At 37.7% G+C, this 26036-nt stretch overlaps 1 protein-coding gene across 6 annotated transcripts in view; it reads left to right on the forward strand.

The window, feature by feature from the left end:
* Positions 1 to 26036, forward strand: part of ADK (adenosine kinase) — a 458470-nt gene continuing 432434 nt past the window's right edge. For 2 of the 6 annotated variants that reach the window (XM_081073615.1, XM_081073620.1), the window contains exon 1: positions 1 to 148. In XM_081073615.1, coding sequence (XP_080929741.1) covers positions 84 to 148 — 65 coding nt within the window. In that variant the 5' untranslated portion in view covers positions 1 to 83. Of the gene's footprint in view, positions 149 to 24711; positions 25071 to 25383; positions 25467 to 26036 lie in introns of those variants that run through there. The other 4 variants (XM_081073616.1, XM_081073619.1, XM_081073617.1 and 1 more) reach the window with 3 other exon arrangements.

A 26036-nucleotide genomic window follows, 5' to 3' on the forward strand; every position in this document is an offset into this window, starting at 1 on the left:
AAGAAGGCGGTGATACGAGAGGGGGCGGGTCCAGAGAGTCGAAGGGGCGCACGCCGGTGCCTAAGTGGGTTGGGAGCGTAAAGATGGCCGCGGCTGAGCAGGAGCCGAAACCCAAAAAGCTGAAGGTGGAACCTCCGCGAGCGCTGAGGTGAGCGCTACCCTAGGAAGGGTAGAGGGTGACGGCACCTGCCGCAACCCGGGCCCTCGTGTAGTTGCGCGATCCTGGCGCTGGGTGGCGTCCTCGCTGCCGGCATGCGGCCAAAGTGCAGAAACCGCTGCTCCGGGAGCTGCCCGCAGGGCTGCGACCTCTTGTCAGGTGCCCGCCCAGTTTGGCTGAGTCGCCTCGTGCTCCGCTGCGGCTCCCGCTGCCGGTGACCAATCAGAGCGCCGGTCGGGGTTGCGGAGCCGGCGGAGAGCTAAATGCAGGCGCCACGTGGGAGCCCTCTCAGGCTGGGCTGGTGAGAGACCCGCGAGAACCGGGCAGGACCAGCGCACGGTCAAACGCGGCCATCTCCTCTGCCCTGCGGGGTGACGAGGAGGAGACCCAGCGACTGCTCTGCCCTGGGGCAAAGACATAATTCTTGGGGATTTTTTCGTAAATGTCGCGGAAGGACGACTTGACCTTCCTTTTCATAGAGACTGATTGCTGGCACCTGTGAAGATCATCTGCCAGGGACTCAGTCCCCGCCTCTGAGGCTTTGTCGGGGCGGCCTTTGGCTGAATGGTTAGGAAAGGCTGAGTTTTCTTTTTTTCCTTGTAGTTTTTAGCAGCAATGGGGAGAGTTCTGCGTCCGACACCTGCCTCGCGTGATTGATGTTGCAACTTTTACTTATCGAAAGCTGTTTGTTAAATATACCTTCCTAATAAGTATAAAGTGCAGTGTGCACAGTCCTTGCTTTTGCAATAATCGTTGGAAGGCAATGATTTTTCTAACTATACAGGGACATATTGAATTGATTTAAAGCTATTGGGACACTCCTGATTATGCAAGACAAATCTCATTTCTTCCAACATCACCCCTCTTTACCTCCGAAAGAATGAATCATTCATAATTGAAAAGAAAAGGTCTCTTAGGGTGGTGTGTTCATGCTGTTTTGAATGGATGGTGACCAAATCCCTGCCAGTGCCTTTAATGTATTTCTACTACTGTCAAAGGGTTAATGTGCCTACCTCATACGAAGAAAATAAACTTTTATTTTGTAACAACTCAGGATGTTCTATTTTTATTTTAAGCTTTCAAACTATAGAGTAAAACTGGGGCTTTTGAATTAGACCTATGTGGGTTCAAGTCACGTGCTTTCCCTATTGACCCGTTATTAGAGTGTTTCCTTATAAGTCACCTCTTTTCACAAAGTTTCCTCTAGTAAATTGGCAGACAGATGCAACTTTTCCCTACTATACTACTAAACGAACTGCCTTTAGATTTTCCTATGTTAATCCATTTTAAAGTGCTTTCCTATTTTACAGATGAAGAAATTGAAGCCCAAATGAAATATTTAGTTAACTGTTTGAACCCAGAGCATTTGGGTGCAAGTTCGTTGTTGTTGGACTCTACTGTGTCTACTTTTATATAACCACCAAAAGGATACTTTCTGCCATCCTTACAACGAATGATAAATAATGTTTAATACTTAAGTATGTATGTGCTAGGCACTATATCAGCACTGAACCTATTTTAAGTCATTCGATTCCACAACAACCCTACAAGGTGGGTACTGTAATTATCTCTATTTTACCAAGGAGAAAACAGGCATAGAGAGATTAAGTAATTTATCAAGGTCACCTATCTAGTAGGATTGGGGTTTTAATCCAGGTAGTCTGATTCCAAGTCTGTACTCTTAATTACCATGCTATACTTAATAACTTCAAGCAATTTATTCCAAAATACCAGTGAATTGTTAACTCAGTTTTTGTTTCTCCACTGCTTTTGCTTCTGGGTGTTTTTTTTTTTTGTTGTTGTTAGTGTACATAACTTTTTATATTGTTGCAATATGTGGGCGTATGATACATATATAATATATATGTAATATATTTTGATATATAATGTATCTTAAATATATATGTTTTGTATGTCATTAATGTATTTAATACTTGTAGAAGTCTTTAGGTCACTAAAACTCATTTTATACACTGTCTACTTAATGCCACCTGTAGATTTAAAGTTAAAAGATTTAGACACTTGAGTGCTGGGACAAATCTCTTAATTTTGTGTGAAGATGTTTTAGGATTGGCTGTTTCTACTTTCATTATATTAGTTTGGCTTTAAGGGTTGGTGTGATTATGCACTGAGTGATCAGACTGCATGCGTTATCTATAATGACTTGCTTGACAATTCAGAGGCTAGATATCAGTTTTGGTTAACTTTTAGGGAGAATGACTTATAAAGTCTAAGCCTAAATTAATGTGTAGATCAGTCCGTGAGGGAACACATAAGTTTATGAGATATTTGTAGATGCCAGGGAAAGGATTTAGACTTTTGTGACAATTTCAGAATTCTGGAGTAGCAGTTCTCAACCAGGGGAAATTTTGGCAGTGTCTGGAGACATTTTTTGTTGGGGACTGCTACTGGTTCTCAACCAGAGGACATTTTGCAAATGTCTGGAGTCATATTTTTGGAGAGTACTACTGGCACCCAGTGGGTAGAGTTCAAGGATGCTGCCAAACAACCTGCAATGCACAGGAAGCCCCCTACACCAAAGACTTATTCAGCCAAAATTGACAATAGTGTTGAGATTCAAAGAACTCTGCTCTAGGGGGAACATCTGACAAGTCTAGCCTCCCTTTCTCAAATGGTCATTGTTTTTCTAACCTGGATTGCTTTTCAGGGTAGCAGTTACTAAAGTTGCAAAGAAATAAGCAGACTCTAACATGTTTTCACGTTGAGTTGGGGAACAGACAAGAACATTAATTGAGACATTATACTAGGTGCTCTATGTATGCTATCTCATTTAATCTTCCCAGCAACTTGTGAGGTAGGAGTAATGATCCCTGTGTTACAGGTGAGGTATGTAGAGCTGAAAAAAGTCTAGAAGAATTTTCGGGAACTGCTTTCTAGGCGAAGGTGCTCCACGATGCTTACCTATATTTAGGACGTCTTAGTTTTCTCTCCTTCGGAAATGTCATCCAAGTTTATTTCTTTAGCAGTCACCTCTGAGAGGATGCAGTTCCTTCCATGTGCTCCTTGTTGAGCACATGCCAAGTCTGTTCTTTCAATCGGTCTTTCAAGGGCCTGCTCTTTTTAGCATGGTGCTAAAAATTAGGTACCTACAGATAGAGAGGTAAGACCCAGGTAACACCCTCCTGGTGGAAATGAGTGGGGTTTGGAAAATGATACCTGAGCATTCTGAAAGATGACAAGGAGTTAACCAGGTGTGAAGGAGGGTGTCTGGCTTTATAGGAAAGTTTGTTTGGAGGTAGAGATGGGAGAGAGCTGCCCAATGGAGAACTACATATGGTTTGGTCTGACTGAAGCAGAAGGTGTATGGGGTCCAGGCTTTATACTGGGCACTCTTCACATGTGTGATCTTTCTATCTCTATATCCTTTAGCTTTCAGACCCTAATCTTACTGTCTGCTAAATATCTCCTTCTGAGTGTCTTGCTGACACTTCAAAGTCATATATATCAAACTAAATCCATCTGTTGACCTAAATCTGTACCTTCTTCCCTACTTCCTGTATGTGTTAATGGTACCACTAACTTCTCTCTCTAAAGTGTGGAACCTAGTTACTTGATTCCTTTTCCATCCACATAGAGTTATCAAGTTGGTCTTTTTTTCTTCAATAGTATCTCATAAATGCCTTTCCTTTTCATTTCCTGCTGCCACAACTCAAGTTTAGACTTTATCTTGCTTAGACTTTTTATTGGCCTCTTAACTAGTCTCTCTACCTCCAGTCTCAAGTTCTGCCTAATCTTCAGGCTTAGCTCTACTTAGTCATCATAGCAAATATTTGTAAGCTCTTAAGTTGATGTTAGGAAATGTTCAGCCCTAAGGGCCCACATCATAACTTTCTGACATTAGCAATTAAAGATTATTCTGGGTCATGATTTTTAATAATGTTAAAAAGGAAACAAATGACAGTTCTCCAATCAGTGAATATTGAGCTTTTCTCAAATTATTGCTTCCTAACCATTCATTTTCATGGCCTCATTTTATTCTTTCACTTTGTCTCCTACCTCATTCAAGACCCCGTGTTTTAAAATTGCATCGTAAACTTAGGAAGAAAAATCTGTAAGTATCTTAGGTGACCAAGCAATACCTTTGATCCCTTCTTCTAAAACACATTTTTTTCTCTTTCAGAAAATGTTCTGGAAGATTAAACTGAGCACACTGTTCCTGGAGGGGTCTGTTGTGAGGATTACATGAGAAAATATATGCAGATTGAAAAAGAGGAAGGATGAGCATGTGTTCTTAGTGTGTTGCACAGTGCCTGGTCCTTAGGAGCTGTTCAGTTAATGTTTATTAAACAAATCATCAGCACAGCATTGAGTGGACCGATAATCTTCACTTTTTAGAACTTACATTTTTTTTTATAATGCAGCCTACAATTGAGTTTGGCTCTTTTTGGATGATATTGCATGCTGTTCACTTATATTTATAAATTTAATTCTTTAAGATTAAGGCTTTGGGCTATGAAGGAAAATGGAAAACAAAAGTTTCCTGAGATACTTTGTATGAATGCCTTCATAAGATCCTTTCCTGCCGTGTTTCCCCGAAAATAAGACCTAGGCAGACAATGTGTCTTTTGGAGCAAAAATTAATATAAGACCCGGTATGATATGATATATGATATGATATTATTATATTATATTATACCTGGTCTTATATAAGGTCTTATATAAGGTCTTATATAAGACCAGGTATTATATTAAAATAAGACCCAGTCTTTTTTTTTTTTTTTTAATTAATTTTATTGGGGTGACAATTGTTAGTAAATTTACATAGATTTCAGGTGTACAATTCTGTATTACATCGTCTATAAATCCCATTGTGTGTTCACCACCCAGAGTCAGTTCTCCTTCCATCACCATATATTTGATCCCCTTTACCCTCATCACCCACCCCCCACCCCCTTACCCTCTGGTAACCACTAAATTATTGTCTGTAAGACCCAGTCTTATATTAATTTTTGCTCTAAAAGACGCGTTAGAGCTGATTGTTCGGCTAGGTCTTATTTTTGGGGAAACATGGTAGTTAGACTCTGGATTTAGGAGCTGGTGGAAATAACTCTGTGCAGGGGAACTAGAGTTAGATACTCTGGATGAAACCGGGAGCTGGATTGGGGCTAGATGAAAAGAAGGCTGAAATCCTCTGCTTCCAGTTGTTGCTTTAAAAACTGTGAACCTGATGTGACACAGAAGTGGCTGAACTGCCAGATAGCTCCGAATTGGGAACTGTAACTTCTCCATTATCCTGTAGTACAAGAGCACCAAGCTTGTAGGTAATGGGCTCCGGAAGAGGGGTGGCCTACTTCAAAACCACTGGAAAAAGGAAGTCTGAGCCTGCAAATATATGAGGAAGACAGGTACTTAGAAAATAAACACCAGAAGGTACATTCACTCAAAATCTAATGGAATTATTAGAGCAATTTCAAAATGACTTCAAGCATTTTAAAGATCTTAAAAGAGATAAAAGAAATAATTGCCTTTTAAAAAAACAACATGTTCTGTGCCCTGGCTCTCTACCTTCTCCCCTGTTGAAATGAATGCACGTCAGCCTTCCATTTATGCTTTTTAAACATCCCTTTTTCAAGGACTTTGATTCAACAACAAACATTTTCTTTCACCATCAATTTTCCCTTCCATATCGATTCATTCTTACCAACAAACATGCCCTATTATCTCTCATCTTACAAAAAAAAAAAAAAACCCAAAAAATACACACCCTCCCTTTATTCCATATCCCTCTGTAGTCATTACCCCATTTCTCTGCAACCCTTTAAAACAAAATTTCTTTGACTCTACTTCCTCGCTTCTCATTCCCTCTCAGTCCACCTTATTTGTCTTCTGTCTCCACTCCACTAAACATCTGTCAAGGTCAAAATGAACTTCATGTTACCCAATTCAGTGGTCTCTATTCTAATCTTAGCTGATCTCTCTGCAGTATTTGTTTCAGGTGACCTTCATTTGTTTAAATGGCTCTATTGAAATATAATTTACATACCTTGCTATTCACCTATTTCAATTGTATAACTCAGTGTTTTTAGTATATTCACAGGATTATGCAACTATCACCACAATCTAATGTTAGAACATTTACCCATCAGCAGTCACTCCTCATTTCCCTCTCCTTTCCTGTTCCAGCTATAGGCAACCTTTAATCTTTCTGTTTCTATAGATTTTGCCTATTGTGGACATTTCATATAAATGGAATCATACATATATATATAAAAACATGTATCAAAAATAGATAAGTAAATGGCTATGTAAAAGTAAAATTAAAAATGGGAGTTATTGAAATTAAATACAAAAATAGGTCGGCTAAACGTTAGACCAAACATATTTGAAGGGAAAATTAGCAAATTGAAAGATAGTAATGAGTAATTCACCTAGATGTAGCACAGAGAAATAAAGAGAAATTAAGAAATGTGAATATAAATTGAGGGGCACCAACTTGCATCTAACTATGAGTTCCAAAAAGAGAAAATACTGTGAATGGTGACAGGGCCATATTGGAAGAGATGATGGCTGAGAATTTTTCAGAACTTAGGAAAGCCCAAAGTCCTCAGGATAAAAGGATATTCCAGGTACATAGTAAGATAAAAACAAAAAATCCACACTAAAGCTATTTTAGCTTTTAGGGATTTTGATCCTAATTATTAATGTTTATAGGAAGAATCTGGAAATGTGGACATCAAAAATTTAGTAGCAGTTATCTCTACGTGGAGGGATTATGGGTTGTGTTTATTTTTTTGCATTTCTCAACTTTTCTGCACTGAACATAGATGTTAGGACTCTTAATTTTTAAGCTGGAGAAACTTGATATGCACCGAATACATAATTTGACTGAGTGCTGAGTGGCTAAATATCACCATTGCAGAGTGTATCTCTGGTATACTAAGTAAATCTGGGACTTTGTAAAATAAATATTATTATTATAGGTTGTAATTTTTTCATCTATACTTCTAAAATCCCAAAAGCTCTGAAAAGTGGAAGTTTTTTTTAACAGATGAATTTGCTTGTTAGCCAAACTTGAACTGATATGAGGTTCTCTGTAGCATTTATTTGTCTGACACAAATGTATATGTTTTGCTATAGAAATATTAGTCTGTTTGTTAATGGCATGCTGCATGAAGCCCTCCAGGGCAGTTTATAAAATACACAGTTCATACAGTGTGTTACCTTCCTAAAATCAATAACTTCTGAGTCCCATAAAATTCTGGCCCCCAAACATGTCTTGTCCCAAGGATTCAACCAAAGGACTGTGACCTTTATGAAAAATGTAGTCAGTTTTTAAAAATTTGCTATTGTACAGGAGCAATAATTTTTCATCGGAAGTCAGTTGCTAGATTTTTCCTGCGGTCCCCATTCTATACTTCTGTGATACTAACTAGATACTAATTTCAAGACCTCTTTTGGCTAGCTCTACCATAATACTATTACTGGTTATGTCATTAAGTGATTAGGCTTTTCTTCCTCTCTAATAGTAACTGACTAAGGTAAAATCTTCTCTTCAACTTTTGGACATGAAGATTTGGAAAGCTTATTTCACTGAAGGGGTCTTACAAACTGAGGTTTCACATGTGTTTGAAGAATACGCTTTGTAAATGTTTTCCAAGGCAGATTTAAAGTTGTTGCCCTCACTTATTTGTTTTATTTCTGATGTTTTGGTTTGTATCTTTTTGTACTTGTGGATTCATAGAATTGTTTTTTTTTTAAGATTTTATTGGGGAAGGGAAACAGGACTTTATTGGGGAACAATGTGTACTTCCAGGACTTTTTTATTTCCAAGTCAAGTTGTTGTCCTTTTAGTCTTAGTTGTGGAGGGCGCAGCTCAGCTCCAGGTCCAGTTGCCGTTGCTAGTTGCAGGCGGTGCAGCCCACCATCCCTTGTGGGAGTCAAACCGGCAACCTTGTGGTTGAGAGGATGCGTTCCAACCAACTGAGCCATCTGGGAGCTCAGCAGCAGCTTAGCTCAAGGTGCCGTGTTCAATCTTAGTTGCAGAGGGCTCTGCCCACCATCCCTTGCTGGACTCGAGGAATTGAACTGACAACCTTGTGGTTGAGAGCCCACTGGCCCATGTGGCAATCGAACCGGCAGTCTTTGGAGTTAGGAGCATGGAGCTCTATCCGCCTGAGCCACCGGGCCGGCCTCTCATACAATTTTTTTAAAAATTGTGTTCAAGTAGAAAGCAATGTAATTATCCTTCAGCATGAAAACATCTCAGTTTCCATGTGTATTTTGGCTTCCATTGTATGTATGCTGATTGCAGCATATTCTCTGGAATAGAATAAGAAAATACACATATGACAATTATGTAAGAAATTCTTACCTTCTCAAGGCACGTCCATTTGGTTAATATATTAATGGGGTCTCACTATTTTGTTGGCAGGCCACATTTAGTTACTAGTAAGCCCTGTTATTTTGCTATGTTACTTGCAAATATAGGATAATAGATATGACGGTATCCTGTATGATCATTGATCACTCACAAATTTGGGGATTATCAGAAATGATACTGAAGTAGTTACTTGGCTATTTGCTTTCTAGAGGCTGAGGCTGGACTTTAGTGCATCACTAGTAGAACCATTTGTAAGTCTCTAAGAGACTTAATTACTAACATAAGTGCGAAATCCAGCCAAATATGACTCATTATAATAGTGCCTCTCTTGCCTCTGTTGTCCTCTGGCATTGGATTTGTTTCTCATATAGGCCATCGCACTGTAACGAGAAAGATGGCATTTCTCAACCCCACGCTAAAATCGCATGAGCTCAGTAGAAGAGGCTTTCTGTGTCCATGTATCAGTTTTGAGAATACTTGTCCTACATACGCACCATTGAACCAATTACTATATCAGAGGTGGAGAGCTTGGCCAACCTTAGATACATTCTCACTCCTCATCCCATGGTGTGTGTACGTGTGTATGTGTGTGTGTATGCATGTGTCTGCCAGTGTGTGGGGATGAGTGTGGGTAGCTGCGTGAGCCAGTGGCATTTATATAATTGGGGGAGTGGATGGATACTGATAAGGACACCCTAATTTCCAATTCCACCAGAACCTTGTAGAGAGAGAGAGGTGGTGTCATTCCCTTAGCAAGAGAAAAGTCCCTTATAGCATGTATAGAAAATGTTTATGAAAACAACAAACAGTTTCCCCACTCAAACCTCATTCCTCAAGGTCCAGCCAAGACCTGTCTTCTCTGTAAAACTTCCCTAATTGCCCAATCTGGGAATGGCTCCTTCTTTGTTTGTACTTCATACTTTGCATTATTGCTACGTATAATATGTGCATGTTTTATCTTGTCTTCTACTGCTACTTGAAGCCAGGAAACTAGTTGAATAACTCTTGAATAACTCTTGGTGCCTCATAAATAATTACTTTATTGCAACATAACAGGCTCTAAATTTTTGTTAAATGAATGAATTCTTAACTCTTCACAGGTATTTTAAGGTTATGTTTGTACTACTTACTGAGGCAAAATGGTTTCAAGTATTCGACATAAATTCTTATCTATTCATAAGAGTCGATAAGAGAGAACCCTTACGTGAAAACACTTCAGGGTCTTGGATATTTCATTTTTCTTGTTACCTGGAGTGAGCTTGTGAGTGAAATAAATCCAATACTGGCGGACAGTAGAGGTAAGAGATGCCCCCATAGATTGCATTTCTGTACATGTGGCTATAGTGAGCTTTGACTATAATAATCATTTCTTGCATCTGTGTTACTGAACAGTAAGAGTTCATCCACCTGGTGCTAGCAGAGCCAAACCGGATAAAGCAGTGGAGAAAGATTGGCTATTTTGTTATGAATTTTTCCACCTAGGAGAACAGGAAGCTAATGATCAAAAACCAAACTCCCCTATGACCTGTAGATTACAGGTTATATAGGGCAAAATCACAAGACACGGTGGGTTAGAGGAGTTGGGGTGGTGCTGGGCGCTGATTGGTCAGAAGTGAGGTAAGGGTAATAAATGATTTCTTCAGGCCTTGAGGACAGTCCTGAGGTCTGTGTCAGTGTCCTGCTGTCTGGTTTCATGGGAAAGGAGCCAGGAAGTTGTTCCATCTTAGGGGTCAGGAGCTGAAACATTTAACTTAGGTCAAGATGTTATCTTTAGCCTGCCAGGGGTTCGCACCTTGTGACCATTAGTCAGGTCCCGGCTACTGTCTTCTGCTTTCTGCTGCCTTAATCCAAGAGAAAGGCTAGCTAGGTCTCTGAGGGGTGTGAGTGGGTAGAGCTGGGATTTAAAGCTAAATTTAATCAAAGTCATAAGGACCCTCAGTTTCATTTGTCTATGGGGAGAATTCCCTCAGTAGAAAATAGGGGACTATACGTCTTCTACATGATCAGTAATATTTTATTAATGCCCTATGGTCTGTTTTCTTTTTCTTTCTTTTTTCTTTTCTTTCTTCTTTTTTAATATAATAGAATTGCTTATTTGGTGGGAGAATAAATTTTTTGAAAGAGTGAATTTACAACGATCTCTGTGACCTATCAGAATGACGAATCTTTTTCCTGTGGGTCAGCAAGTTCTTAATTAGTGAGGCTCTTTGCAATGTAATTAGAACTCCAAAAGCATTGAAGGTCAGTAATACTGTTCTTAATTTTGTAGTGTGCTGTGTAACACAATGTACTACGTAACTAATGGATACTACCACAAAATGTTCTTTGAAAGAAAGTTGTCTCTATTGACTCATCCAGGAGGTGTCACTTGAAAACAAAATAGAGCAAAAGAATAAAATACAGATAGCTTAGGTTTTCTCCAATTCCTTTTAAGCTTGATATAGCAAAATAAACTGTGTTTTCCTCTCTGATCCCTAGAGCTGAAGTCTGAAAAACCATGTAAGTTTTTGACCAAACAAATTGAAGTACAAGAAAATTATCTCCTTTAAAAATAAACAGTTCAAATATTTTGTCTTTGAAGCTAACCACATTAGAGATTTGTAATTTTCTTGTTTTACAGGCATGATGGAGAAAGTCTTAGGTTCCTCCTAAAATAGAGTTTTTCAGAAATTATTTTTTTCCTAAACAGAGCTGAGACCATAGTTATCATTTTTAGTTCTTAGTTTTAAGATTAAAGCTGTTAAGCTGTAGAAATGATGCAGAGTATACCCTTGGTTATGTCTATGTTCTTACATGCTCAAGATAAACTGATTATATTACATTTTAGCATGTGATAGCATGTTGTTGGACATTAATGTATGCTGACAAAATTCCACTTTGTCTTGTTTTACTTAGCACTTGCTTATCCAACTGGATAGAACTGGATTGTTCAGATTTGAAATATTACAATAAAACATAGTTACATTACATTCAGTAAGTAGTACTTAATGTTTAGTATTAAAAATAGTATTTTAGTAAAAAAATAACTCAAAAGATTTGTCTTATTTTGGAGGGGGGGTTATAGTTTCTTCTCTACAGGGAATGTATCCATCTCTTTGACTCTCGTGAGGATGTTCTATAGAGAAATGTATAAATTTCTAGACTTAATACTCACAGATCCTTAGAATTGGGAGGGGTCTTAAGGTATCTTTGTCTAGCCTCCTACATTAGACAGGAATCCCTTCTTTAGCACTCTTATTCCACTATTTCCTCTCCTAGATTCAGCACAAATAAGGGAAGAGGAGTGTATTTTTCCAATGATGGAAACACACACACACACATCAGAGAGAGACCTTTGACCTCAGTTCTATGTCAAGCTTGAATAAACTACATGCCGGAGAAGACTTGTCAGTATCCTGTAGGTAGTGAGATTCAGAGCTCTTTAAATATTTCTTGTTGGCCAAGATGTAGCTCCTTTATACCCATGAAATGGGTGAAAGCAGTCTCTCCTAGCCTCTACCTTTGAGAACATACTTTGGTATTTCCAAAGACTATTTGTGAAGGCTGTTGGTAGTGGGGTTAGGAGCAGAGGTGGGAGGAGATGGTCAACTGTACAAATTTCCAGGTAGAGTGGGACCCCCTAGAGCTGAGGTTTCTTGCAAGTCGTGTAGTTAGGATGTGAAAACAATGGCAAATCTCGGTATCAGCCAGATGAGGCTTTTAAATGGTAGTTCACAATTTCAAATTTCATGTTATTTTTGAAAACTCTCTGAACATGTTTTAGACTCTAGATGAGGTACTTAAAATCAGTCTAAGATTTACGTTGTACAGTTGAAAGAATTGAAGCCCAGAGAGGTTAAGTGATATCAGTTAGGTAACACAGCTAGTTACTTAAAGCTATTAAGTATCTATCTGAGGTGAGATTTGATCCCAAGTTGTATTACTTCCCATTGTACTATGATCTGGAACAAGAAATGAAGTATCAGTTTTCTTAGAAGTGGTTTTTTTTTTTTTTAAAGATAAGAATAGTATTTAAAATATGTCAGGCACTTTCACTTAACCTTTTCCTATTGATCCTCGCAAGAAGGCCGCCGGGTAACTGTCTTTACCTGAGGAAAATAGACCCAGAGAGGTTGAGTCCCTAAATAGTGAGCTCTGATTTCACGCTCAGGACCTCTGACTCATATTTCTTGCTGTTTATATTACATTATGAAGGTACAAATGGAGAACTTGTCAAAGTGAATTCTGTATGTGCTAGATAAGCACACTATTTAAAGAAACACTGTGGCAATGCATTTATTAGCCTTGTCTAGATTTTTGTCTGTCAAGTTCTCTTATTCACACATGTAGTTTTCCTTCCCAAGAATAAATATTCCCTTGTGGGATATACTTAATTGTATGCTTTGCAAATGGATTAACTCATTGAACTTGAACTTTGAGCAGATTGTGTTTTCTAAATTAAAAGCCTTGGGCAAATTCATTTTGCTTATGATTAAAAGTTAAAACATGCCAGTGAAGAGAACAGTTTCTAATAAGTTTTAATTTACTTTGGAGATTTTGCACTTTTCCCTGGCATCAATGATTTGAATCTTATGACTTTAGCATTATTATTATGAGATACCCATTATTGTTCAGTTTAATGTACCCAAGGTTACACAGTAACAGGATTCAAACCTGAATCTGTTTCATTTTAAGATTTTTAGCAATTAGCTGCAAAGCTCAGGTATTATATAAACAACAGGAACAGGAATCAACAGTGATTTGTATGATTAAAACAATTAAGCAGGCCCCTTTTGCTTCAAAAAGTATTCCTATATTATACATGAAACAATTTGTAATAATCTTCTAAGAAGCTGTGAATCTATTAATACTATTTGTAATTTGAAATCCTACAAAAATGTTCTACCAGATTTGAGATGGCAGAAATAAGAAACTTTTTCATTGAAAAATGACTTACTGTCACAATTAGCCTTGGACCTCATACAAATAATTTTTAAAAAGCAACCTTTTTAAAGAAATGATGCAATCAATGTTCAGTTAGCCTGCTTTTAAGAATAGGACTATAACATTTCATTAAATTCAACTGATATAGGTATCCCCTGCTTTAAAAAAAAATCGCTTTACACCATTTTGCTTTTACGAAAAATCTACATTAGTACTTGTTTTTTGCTTTTCACTTTTTTGAAAAAGGGCGAAAAGCAAAACTAGCATTCAGTTTGTTTTGTAGTGACACATTATAGAGGCAGCACACACCCTGAACAGTGAGAGTGGCCCCACCAAGCTCCTTCCCGGAAACCACACTCAGCATCTCAGCGTCAAGCCATCATAACTTTGAACTGTGTGAGCCTCTGTGCTTTATCTCCATTTATTCTGCATATCCATTAGCAAGTTGTATCCTAAGGTAATTGCTTCTTCCCTTTATGCCATTTCAGCTTACAAAAGGATTCATAGGAACAGCCTACTTTTGGATAGTGGGGAAACTTGTATTTAAAAACCTCAATTACATAATACTTGATAACCGAAAAGGAAGTAGTGTGAGGGAAATACATATTTGGGAATAGGAACAGGGAGGTAAAAGGAAGTGGTAAAAAAGGAAGGGGGAGGTAAAAGGAAGTGGTAAAAAAGGAAAAGGCTTAATTCCTCTTAGCTATTTCTCATTTCTTCTACATAACCTCCAATATCAGACATCTTAGCTTTTCACCCAGCACTGAGGTGTGTGCGTGAGGGTTTGTGAGAGGCTTCTTGTTATGACCTGTAATACCCAAGGGCTGCTAGCATGGTGCAGGGAGTTTTGGATTAAGAATCAGGATATCCGAGTCCCTTTAAAGTTTCTGTCAAACTTTAAGTGAGTGGTAGAGACTAAAATACTTTTCAAACAACATCATGGATCAACCTGGGTGTAATACAACTGGTATTTTATAAATAGAAAATAGAATAGAAAATAATCAGTGCATTGAATATGGTGAGGGTTAAGCATTGCTTTGTGAAACATTGTTTCCGTTATGTATATGTATAAAATACTAGGTTACAATGCAAAATGTATTTTTCACAGTGATTTTGGTTTTCTATCCCCAAATTTAGTAACTTCAAATAACCCTTTTATTAGAGATCATGATTTTCTGGATCAGGAGTTCAGACGTGGATTGGCCAGTTGATTGTTCCGCTCGCTCCATGGGTATTGACTGGATTACTGGGAGGTATTTAGCTGACAACAGGTCTGGAGGGTTCAAGTTGCCTTTACTCACTTGCCCAGTGCTTTGGAGAGGATGGCTGGGAAGCTTGGCTCAACTGGGCTTCTTTCCTTCTCCATGTAATTCGAAGGCCTCCCCATGTGGTTTCTGCTAGTTGGACTTCTTACATGGCAGCTCAAGGTGCCAAAAGACCAAGACAGGAGTTGGCCAACCTCTTAGAGGCTAGCCTGGAATCTGGCACAGCAGCATTCCCACTATACCTTATTGGTCAAAGGAGTCATTGCCTAGCTTAGATCGAAGGGGAGGAGACATAGACGCCTGTCTCCAACAAATTGTAACTGTTTTTCAAATGCTACAGTTACAGTAAAATAATTTTGAGAAACATGGCTTAATTATATATAGAAGCTTTTAATTTTGTTATTGCCCTTTGAAAGATGATTGCTACTTTTAATAATCTCCCCCCTCCTTTGGAAGATGTGTCTATTTTTGGTTTCGGAGCTCAGAGTTTAAATATGTGTATTATTTTTCCATGAAATACTGAGGGTTTTAGGTTTTTGAAGAAATAATTTAAGGTTTAAAAATTTCCATGGAGTCTTAAGATAAGTTTCCTACCTAACACTAAAAAGTCTATTTGGCATGCAAAAGGAGCTGCCATCTAATGATGCCCGAAGACTACATTCAGACTTCATTACTCCCTCCCTTCACAAACAGGCAATCTGAGGCTATTAGGTTCGAAGTGAAACCTGAAAGAGTGAGAATTATGCTTCCATCCCCACATCCACCCTTTAGTAAAGAAAACAAAAATATTAAAAATTTTTATTAAAAACTTAAAAGTTCTCATCATAAGAAAAAAATTTTGTAACTAAGGCTGTTAAGTTGACATTTTGCAATATATACAAATATTGAATCATTACGTTGTATACCTGAAACTACCATGATGTTATATGTAATTTACCTCAATTAAAAAAAAAATTCATCTACTCTTATAAAATGCAGGTTTTGTGGTGTACTGTACCCTGAGCCAAGATGCTTTTCAGAAGAGAGTTATTCCCTGTGATAGAACCACAGGGATTTAAAGAAATGCCCATTTCAGACTATCTTCCCATAGTTGGAATATTAACATCAATTTCTTAAGATATAAGCAAAAAGGATTTATCTTGTCACATACTGTGGCTATTTAGAATCCCAAATCTTGAAGCAGTGTCTCCTCTCGGTTTAACCTCTGGCTTTTTGGGAATGTGTTGGGCTGGTTGTTTGACCTACATCTGCTGGCAAATGTTCTGTTTTTCAGGTAAACCACAGTTTTCTTCAGTGCTCTTCTACCTAGGAAGACATGAAGATAGTCAAGATTTCTTTCAAAGTATTTAAGGAGGAAAATATGAACAAAGGATAAGAGTTTAGAATGAAATTCTGTGGGTTTAAATGCCAGTATTTTAAGATAAAGATTAAAACCCAAAAGTAAAATGGGAATGGGAGAATGTAAGTGTATTTTAAACTTATAAAATAGGCATTGTGAGGATATATATCTCAATTCCTAGCAAAGGGATGTTAAGTTATAGATGCTTAGTTATAAAAATTGCAATTTTTGGAATATTACATATGCATGCATGCATACATACCTACATATGTACGTACAATGTACATACAGTATGAACCCTGATATTGGTAGTCCCATCACAGTATACTTCTCAATGAGTGTCTTTTATAACCACTGAGGAAATCAGAAATTCATTCTTAATGTCTTCATGCCTGATTCTGTCAGATACGTAGTGAATCATTAGGAAATCTTCATTGCAACACACCCCAAAAGCTAATGATCCTTTCTTTTTCACTAGAGACTACACAATCCCATCAAGTAACAACAGGGTGAAGTAATCTCCATTGAAAGCACTCCAAGGAGTGCTACTGTGTGTGTGTGTGTGTGTATGTGTGTGTGTGTGTTTACATATATATTTATATTGACAGTTTTAATTCCACTTGACTTAGAATGTCTGCTGTGCGACATAAGGAAAGACACTTCAAAGATTACATTTTTCATATACATTAGTTTAGGTGGGCTCTTTGTACTTCTTTCCCTCCCATGTTTCCCAAAAACACCAAGACTATTATTACCGCCACCTCCACCACCATCAACATATAAACCTCCAACTCTTTCAATTTTAAATACCTAGTCATTGCAGAACAGTCTATCCTATTTCCATGGCGAGGGGCTTTGCTGTAAATATGTCACTGTATTTCTCCCTGCACCCTAAAATCCAATTTTAGGTCAGTCTTTAGGCAGATGAGTCAGTGCCCATCTGGGTCTGGTCCTATAGGTTATGAGAGAAGATGGGCCTCTGCCCATGAGGTAGAGTGAAGATAGGACCTTCAAATCTAGGTCAATCCTCATCAGTGGAGACCGGGGGACTCTTGGTTCCTATTGTTACCCTCTCAGAGGAAAACAAAAGCATTGAATAAGGGAAAAAATTTTAGAAACCAGTTCCATCATTTATATAACAATCAAATAGAAATGATTAATTCTTAGGACATTTTTTTCAGCTAAAACTGTATATTCAATTTAAGACCATATTTATTTTTACTCCTACCCTGTTTCCCTGAAGATATGATCTAGCCAGACAATCAGCTCTAATGCATCTTTTGGAGCAAAATTTAATATAAGACCCAGTAATATGTTATGTTATGTTATGTTTTGTTATGTTATGTTATGTTATGTTATGTTATGTTATGTTATAAGACCTGGTCTTATATTATAGTAAAGTAAGACTGGGTCTTATATTAATTTTTGCTCCAAAAGATGTATTAGAGCTGATTTGTCTGGCTAGGACTTATTTCTTGGCAGCGCAGTTTATAGAAAATGGTATGCACTAGGAGTTAGAAAGAGAATATACCTAAGGACTAAATAAGTGCATTTTTTTTTTTTTTACGGTGGAACTTTTTGTGAACATTTGTGTTTTCAACTTCTGAGTCTTGAAAGATTTTGATAAGAAATAATTTGTAATTTTACTGAAGCCTAAATTTGATTCACATAAACTGAACGGGTAGGATGGGGGATTTACTTTGCTGAATAGTACATTTAGCTACGTGCTGCTCATGTGTGCCCCTAAATTCTTGTACAGAGATAAAAAAACTTTTATTTATCAAAAACTTCACTCTTGTGATTTTGACAGAAATGAAGTTGTGGTTAAAATTTTAAACACGAAGAATCTTCTGAAATTATTCTTGGTGACAATTAGGAGTCTTGGCTAAATTAAAGACAAAAATTGGCTGCTCAGACTTAATCTCTGAATGAGTGTATACCAAAATAAAAGAAGCAACTTCTGAAAGTATTTCATATGGTGCTCCAGCTAATCAGAAAGCTGTCACTTATGCACCCATAAGATGGATGTGGTGGTCTGAGATTTGGCTATTTATAAAGGTCTTACTCGGACAGAGATAAGACTATCTTGGACTTACGCTAGTGACACCATGTATGGTGGTTATTAGCTCCCGTTCTGGAGTCAGAATATCAGACTTTGGATTTCTGTTCTGCAACGTGTGAACTTTGGGCAAGTTGTTTAACCTCTTTGAACTTTAATTTCTTCTTCTGTAAAATGGCGATAATAAACTATCTCCTGGTAGGTGGTTGTAAATTCAAATAGGATAGTACTTGAAAGAGACATACCATGTCTGGCACATATTTGCACTCAGTCCGTTTTACCTAGTTTACTTATATATTACCTGCTAGCAGCTGACTGCCAAGGTAGAATAGTTACCCTCTTAGGGTGTTGTTCAAATGAAACTAACTGCGTATACATTCTGGACATTTATTTTTAGTCTGTCAATAGGAAACAGTAGGCACTATACAGTAAGAAAGACTGCGAAGAAAAATTTGTTTTCACAAGTGTCTGTCTCCATCCCTGACCTCTCCCCAGAACTCCAGACTTTTGTGCTTCTTTCTTGCTTTCTCCATTTATCACAGTAAATGGCAGCACCATTTACCCCAAATAGTCCAAAATGGAGGAGTTAGTCTTCATTCCTTCCTTTCCTTAAGCCCTCATATCTAGTCCATTAGCAGCTCCTGTCATTCTGTCTCCAAAATGTCCACCTATTTTTTTCTGTCCTGTTTGTCATCTGAATTATTATAAAAGACTGCTAATTGGGTCTTTCTGCCTTCATGCACTACATTATAACCAGGGTGGTCCTTGAACATAAAATTAGATGTTGTCATTCCTCATTCCTCTGTTTAATGCTTAATTACAGTGGCTTCTTGTCATGCTTATAACTAAATCAAAATTTCTTAGGCTCCTAAAAGCTAGGAAAATCTGTTTTTTTTGCTCTGACCACACCTTTCTTCTCTCCCTCACCTTTTTTCACACTGGCCTTCCAGTTATCACTTGAGTGCTGTCAGGAATACTATTCCCACACCTGGCTTTGTCATTCACTTCTGTCCTCTGGAAGCCTTCCCTGACTGCCCAACCTAACAAGACTTTCTCTGCTTTGATCTGCTGATTTTAATTCTCTGCACAGCACTTATGATCATTTGATGTTCTCATTTGTTTATTTGATTATTCACTTATATCCCATCACCAGAATATATAATAAGCTCTGTAAGGGCAATTCATGTTCTTGATTATTGCTGAATCTGTAGTGTTTTGAGTAGTAGATGCTCACTAAATATTCGTGGAGTTAATGAGTGAATGATTCCTAAAAGCTTGTTTGTGAAGTACCACAGACCAGATCTATGGTGAAGTGAAAATAAGAAAAATCTTTGATATAGAAAATATAATTCATAAGATTACCAACAATACCTTGGGAAGGGGTAGTCTTTATCCTGTGATGCCCTTCATACCTTTTTATGTTAAAATGCCCTTTCTTCTATGAAATGATAGTGATATTCAGTTGTATAATTTAAAAATATGTTCTTGGCAGCATAAATAATTGGGAAGCACTGTTGTCCTGTACTTTTAGATTGAAGGTTTTCTTTGAGTTTCAGAGATTTGTAGTTCACTGAAAATAAAGAAGCACTGTGTAGGTGTTCCTGGGAGGGAGTTTTGCTAAGCATTCTTACTAAATAAAGTTCAGTCAATCAAATGTTATTATATTCTTCAAATTCTCCTGGGAAATAAATTGTCAGGTTCCATTTAAAGATTATATGCTGTTTGAATATGTAATGTTAAAGTGAAATGTGACATAAAAATCCACAGATCATAATTAAACGAAGTAAAAATAGCAGACCTCTTCTGCCTTCTGGGGAAGAGTTAATATATTTAGCAGCGTTTCTTTGAATAACTTTGTTCATAATGAAAGCTAATTAAAATTGCATGCATTTTATTGCATTAAAACAGATCAACTCTTAAAAAACCCAAATTTGTGTTAAAAACAACAAGTGAATGTTTTTTTCCCTTTCATTGTCCTGTAATAACTAAAGGGACTCAAGATGTCACTTGTAACAAAGTCCCTGTGTTTCAAATAAAGAAACTGATGGTCAAAGGGCATAATGTTTTTCAGTAGTTTCAGAATCAGAATTTCCATCTCCTTATTCCTAGGCACTTGAAATTTATGCTATGACATACTACTTATTTTAGGGAGACAAGTCTTAAGAAATTTCTCTTTTTGGAATATGATATAGATTGCTTTAAAATATTATTTCGGTCAGTATTTTAATTAATATGAAATGAGGAGATATATTTTTAAGTAAGATGCAAAGAAGACATTCCACATTAGATGTTGTGACAGCTGGCCTCTTAAAGGCTATGCAAAGCTATAAAAGTGGTATTTATACTTTTAACTTTTGTCAAGTTAAGATTTAAAATTAACCAAGAAAATCATAAAGACACTATGTTTTTGTTATTCCTGTCTTAAAGAATCTTTACACATGAAAAGTTGAGAAACTTAATAAAATAAACCCAGTTTCTCTAAAAATAAGAATAGTTTTGATGGTTGTGATTAAAAAAAATACAAATTTTAATAAATAGCAGGGATAATTTTTGTATTTTTAAACCATTTCAGAAAGATAATTAAAGTTCAATAGTAATTACAAAAATTTTATGCTAATAAAACTAATATATAGTAGAAAATTTATAAGCTAGATCAATATAAGTAAGTAAAAATTACACATAATCTCACTTTTCAGAGAAAGCAAGAATAATAATATTTTGGTGTGTTTTTTACCAATCTTTTTTTCTGTGCAATTATGGCATGTATTTTTTTAACAAAGTCAAGATCATACTCTATATACCTTTTGTTTGCTTTGCAATTTTCATTTAACATCATGAGCATTTTTTGTACATTCTTAAAAGTCTGTGGAAACATTTTATAATAGCTACATAACATTCTAATGTAATTTATTTAACCATTGCCCTATTTTTGGTTATTTGGGATATAACAAATTTTTGCTATTATTAATGCTGAAATGAGTATACAAAATCTTTGTTCATATTTTTCTATTTTATTTACAATAGTTGCCTAAGAAATGGAATTGTTGACACATATTGCTGTAAAGCTTTCTAAAAATGTGCTAATTTAAACTCCCATTAATTATGTGTGAAAGTGCTTGATTTGAAGATGGACCAAGATGGCAGAAAAAAAAAAGTAATAATAAAAGGAAGTGTTCTTTTAACCCCCTGGACGGACGGAAGGAAGGAAGGAAGGAAGGAAGGAAGGAAGGAAGGAAGGAAGGAAAGAAGGAAAGAAAGAGGGAGGGAGGGAAGGAGAAAGAGAGACAGAGAGAGAGAGAGAGAGAGAGAGAGAGAGAGAGAGAGAGCGCGAGCTTGTTTTATTGTACCCTTAAGCACAAACTGGTTGTGTTTGAAGAGGACTTTGCTATGATTTTGGGGCTTGAAGCATTTTTTGAAAAGATTAATAGGGTGAGTGCACATGTTTGTTATGCTATCCTTGTTATGCTATCCAGAAGCACTTAATGTTTTGGGGTTAGCTATCTGTTTTCATAGCGGCAGACTAAATTACATGATTAGATAATGTAGATAGAATATTTACTTATCTATCTTCACTATCTATCTTCTCAAGAGCCAACTATTCTGACTCACTTATCGTGGTTCAACTATTTAAATTGTAAGGTTAATGAAGGTTAAAATTTCATTTGGCTGCTTTTCCCTAAAGTAAAAAGAATAGAGTTGGAATAAATTGCTTAAAAAATTGATCAAAAGAGTTTAAATAGTAATTAGTAGTTTAAATAGTAGCTAGTGTGTGTGTGTGTGTGTGTGTGTGTGTGTGTGTGTCTGTGTTGGGAAAGATTGGGTGGAAGAGAGGGTAGGGAAAGATTAGAAAAAGAGCATGACTGAGGAAACAAGGGCACTGTGAATTCACAAGAACACCCTTTACCTGGAAAAACAGGTCTCTACTTTTGTCTCTTTGTGATTGACTTTGAAAGAACAATCACACATGAGCCCCCTTTGCTGAAATAACATTTTTGTGTCTATACCTGCTGAAATGAACTTGTATCGATATACATTTAAAAATAATAAACTTTTTGCAAGTTTTGTTGACTGATTATGTAAAAACCACTTACAAGTTTTAAGTTAGATGCAAAGTGTCACTTAACAAAAATAGCTTTTTGAAAAATATTTGAATGTGATATGGCTTTACTTTGATTGAATATTGCAGGCCCTTGTCTTCGCTTAATGACATAGAATTTAGTATATTTGTTTAAAAAAAAAGTTTCAAGTCTAGCTGTTTTGGTACCAAAATTAGTTTTAAAACTTTCTTGTAAAAAATCAAAAGTGAGTGTTACTAAAGTATGTTAGACGTGAGCAAAGTGCATTTTATTTTCACAGGGCCAAGTTCATGTTAGCTTTCTTACCATGCTTTCCAGAGATGTAATTTTAACTAGTGTGATTACATCTCTAGTTAATCATACTAGATTAACTAGAAAGCCATGTGCCAAAGACTCTATTAGACACTTTATTAGAATCAAGTTTTAATCAATGCTGTAAAAAGCATGTAATGGGTAAACTGAGAGACAGTCTAAGATAATACAGCTAATAGGAACTGAAGCAGTTCCAAACCACGTGTCTTGCTTCCTTTGTAATCTTTCTACTTAGTGTGACCTATAGACCAGACGCAATTGGTGAGATCTGGGTACATAAAGAATTGCAATCTTGGCTACAAAGACCACTGAGTCAAACCCTTATTTTAACAAGATCCCTCAAGTGATGTGTATGCATATTAAAGTTTGAGAAACACCATACTACATCCCATGTTAAAAGTTACAATGAGGCTTTGAAATCCTTTGTAACGATTATTCCTGGTTTGACTTTTAGTTCTGTGGGTTATTAACATTTTCCGTAAGAGGAGGAGGGAAACTGTTGAATTAGTCAGTGTCTCCACCATTTCAAATTGCTATATTTTGCTTCTTTGATTTAGATCCTGTTTAAATCCAGGGGAACAATACATAGACTGATTCTGCTTGTGAGCATTTGATCAAAGTCTCAATCAGCTAAGTATAGCTCTGTTTTTAACAGCCATTTGTCATGGACTGAACACATCATCAGATTTATAGTCCATGGTTTCATTCTGGAGAGACATTTCCCAAATTAAAGAGAACAGTGCTAAAAAAAAAAAAGCATTTTTGAAGGAAACTTTAATTTTTTTGGAATATTTGATGTTTTATATGGTTAGCAAGGAACCATAGGTATGTATAAACTGGTGTCCCTGCTAATTTCATTTTGTGGACATAATTGTTTGGTCACAGGGGCAATGATAGGTCAAAAAAGAAGCAAGGCTAACTTAGTAGAAGAGCACTTTCCATTAGAAATATAATGAAAGATGCATATAATTTTAAATTTTCTAGTAGCCACATTAAAAAAATAAAAAGAAACGGTTTAATCTTAATATACTTTATTTAACCCAATGTAGCAAAATTTTATATCAATATGTAATCAATATAAAATTATTGAGACATTTTATATATTTTTGTACTAAGTCTTGAAAAATCGGGTATTTCATATTTACGTTGTCTCAATTTAGATGCAAAAGTTTCAACAGTTAAAAGAGGAAATGCAGTCCAATGAAAACCAAATTGTGTTTAACGGAAAAATATTTTATATTGCTTTGGTTTTAAAATGTAAACTAAAATTAAATTAAAAATTCATTTCTTTTCGTCACATTAGCCACATTCAATATCATATGATGTTGAGTTGTGTTTCTAATGCAACTGATTTCAGACCTTGGAATTGATCACCATCCTATACGGTCAGTAAATGAATGCCACTGGCAGTTGGAAGTCTTGTTAACATAAATATTATCGGAGAATAAAGAGGGAATAAAGAAAAGCTATTTAAGTCATAACGCATTTACTGATCTCTGCCCCCTTCTTCCCCATCCTTGCTGCAGTAGGAATGAACTTACCTGACTTTCATTAGTGGTTCAGAATCAGTTTACCCCGTTAACCTCTCTATATTGTAAGGAGTTAGGTTAGGGTCCTTCCAACTTTTCCCCCCTATGGTATTAGATGCTTGCTTCAGAGCACTGCACACTTCAGAAAAGTGAGGTAATCTGACAAGCGTGGCAAGTGGGATAGTGGGCTTGTTTGGCCAAGAGGTTTTATTTAAACTCTATATGTGTACCTGGATCACCTGGGCACGTTCGTTAAAAATACCAACGTCTGGGCCTCACCCTTCTAGATTCTGATTCACAAAGTTGACAATGAGTCCCTGACACTTCCATATTAAATAAGCTGTTTTAAGTGTTTCTGAAGTCCAAGAGAATTTGAGAATCACCGAACTCAGCAATTGACTCTCAAAGCTGCGAGTTCGAATTTAACATATGGTGCTGCTGTTGCCACGTGTTTGAATTTCCCCCGGCTGAGATTTCCCAGACAACTGCTGCTTTTCTTCTGCGGGTGGGTTCTGCAGGCTGTTGAACCCCATCCCCGAAGAGTGCGCTGAGAGCGTCTCTGTTCCATGTCCGGCTCAAGCGACCAGAGTTCGCCTAGGTAGACCAGGGCCATGTGACTGATAGATCGCTTGCCAGTCGGGGCGGCCATTTTTGAGGCGGGCATCCGACCTCATGTCCAGTAAATAGTGAGTGGGGGGAACACTGTTAGTAGGACTCAAGATGGCCACCGCGCCCGCTAGCCAGCCCGCTAGCCCGCGCGCCAGAGAGCGGGCAGCAGACGCGCGGGCGGCTCTCCTTGGCCGGCGGTGCCTGGGGCTCATCTCCGGCCGCGGGTCCGGGGCGGAGCACCCGCCCCCTGCGGGAGCGGCCAATCAGCGCGTGGGGCCGGCAGGGCGGGGGCCGCCCGCACTCGGGGTGTATGAGGACGCGTTCCCAGTGGCTGAGTCCCTGAGCAAAGGAGCAGTTGCTGTGGTACCTGCTGCTGCTTCTGTTGCCCGTGCGGACGCAGAGCATCGGACGCGAGCGCTTTTGGCGTGGGGCAGGAAGGTGAAGCCATGACGTCCGTCAGGTAATGAGAAAGGGCGAGAGCCAAAACTGCTTGCTTGCTAGGCGATAGCTTCCTGACTGCCTAAGGACTGTCGCCCCTTCTTGGGTGGTCTGGAGCCTCCCAGTGCCACCGGTCCTCCTCATGTTGGAGGTGCTGCCTGCACTTTTCATTTGGTCATTTCTGCTTTCTCCAGAAGTTTTTGGGTCTGTGGCACATGGTGGAGTCTTGTAAGTAGCCGCACTGCCGAGGTGACCCTCGCCCAGATTCCAGAGCTTGCTTGTGTGTGTACTGAATTTCTCATGCAAAATGTAGCTAGCTACCTTTAATTCCCCAGGGGTGACCCAGGGCCTGAGGAAGTGTGACGTGCTCCGTGTGTCACTATGCCTGCGTGTCATGCTTTCTGACAGAACTTCATTGGTAAGCCATGAGCAGACCTGCAAAGTTGGCTTTTCTCTGATGCAGGTAGATTGCCCCCAAATCATGGAATTGTATGTCCTTAACATGTTTGCTTATGACTGGAATTAGTACGCTGATTCCCAAAGGCAACATCTGTTTACCTACTTTTTCTGCGAGTCACAAGTGAAACGTCAGATGGTAATGAAATATAATGAAAGCAATAAACAGGCGATTTCCCCCCAATCGCTCTTCCAGAGTTTTGAAGATTCTTCTTTGTTAACGATGACAGATAATGGGCCTGTCCAATTTTTGTGTATCATTGTGTATCATTGACTGAATGTTTAACTTGTGCTAATGCAACTACTTACAAAAAAGAGATAAACTGCCATATTTACCCAGCGTTCTGACCTCTTTTAAAGTAGACTTTAGCCTTCACTGTCCCAGAGAAAGGGAGGCCCCAGCACAAATGGGAAGAGAATAAAATGGTTATTTATTTATTTATTTTTATGAGCTCCCAGCAGCCTAAGTCCTGGGGATTTAACAGTTTCTCAGTGGTTATTTTGACTACACAATATTTAAGAGATGGCCTGA

Source organism: Rhinolophus hipposideros (genome assembly GCF_964194185.1).
Source record: "Rhinolophus hipposideros genome assembly, chromosome: 15".
Lineage (NCBI taxonomy): Eukaryota > Metazoa > Chordata > Mammalia > Chiroptera > Rhinolophidae > Rhinolophus > Rhinolophus hipposideros.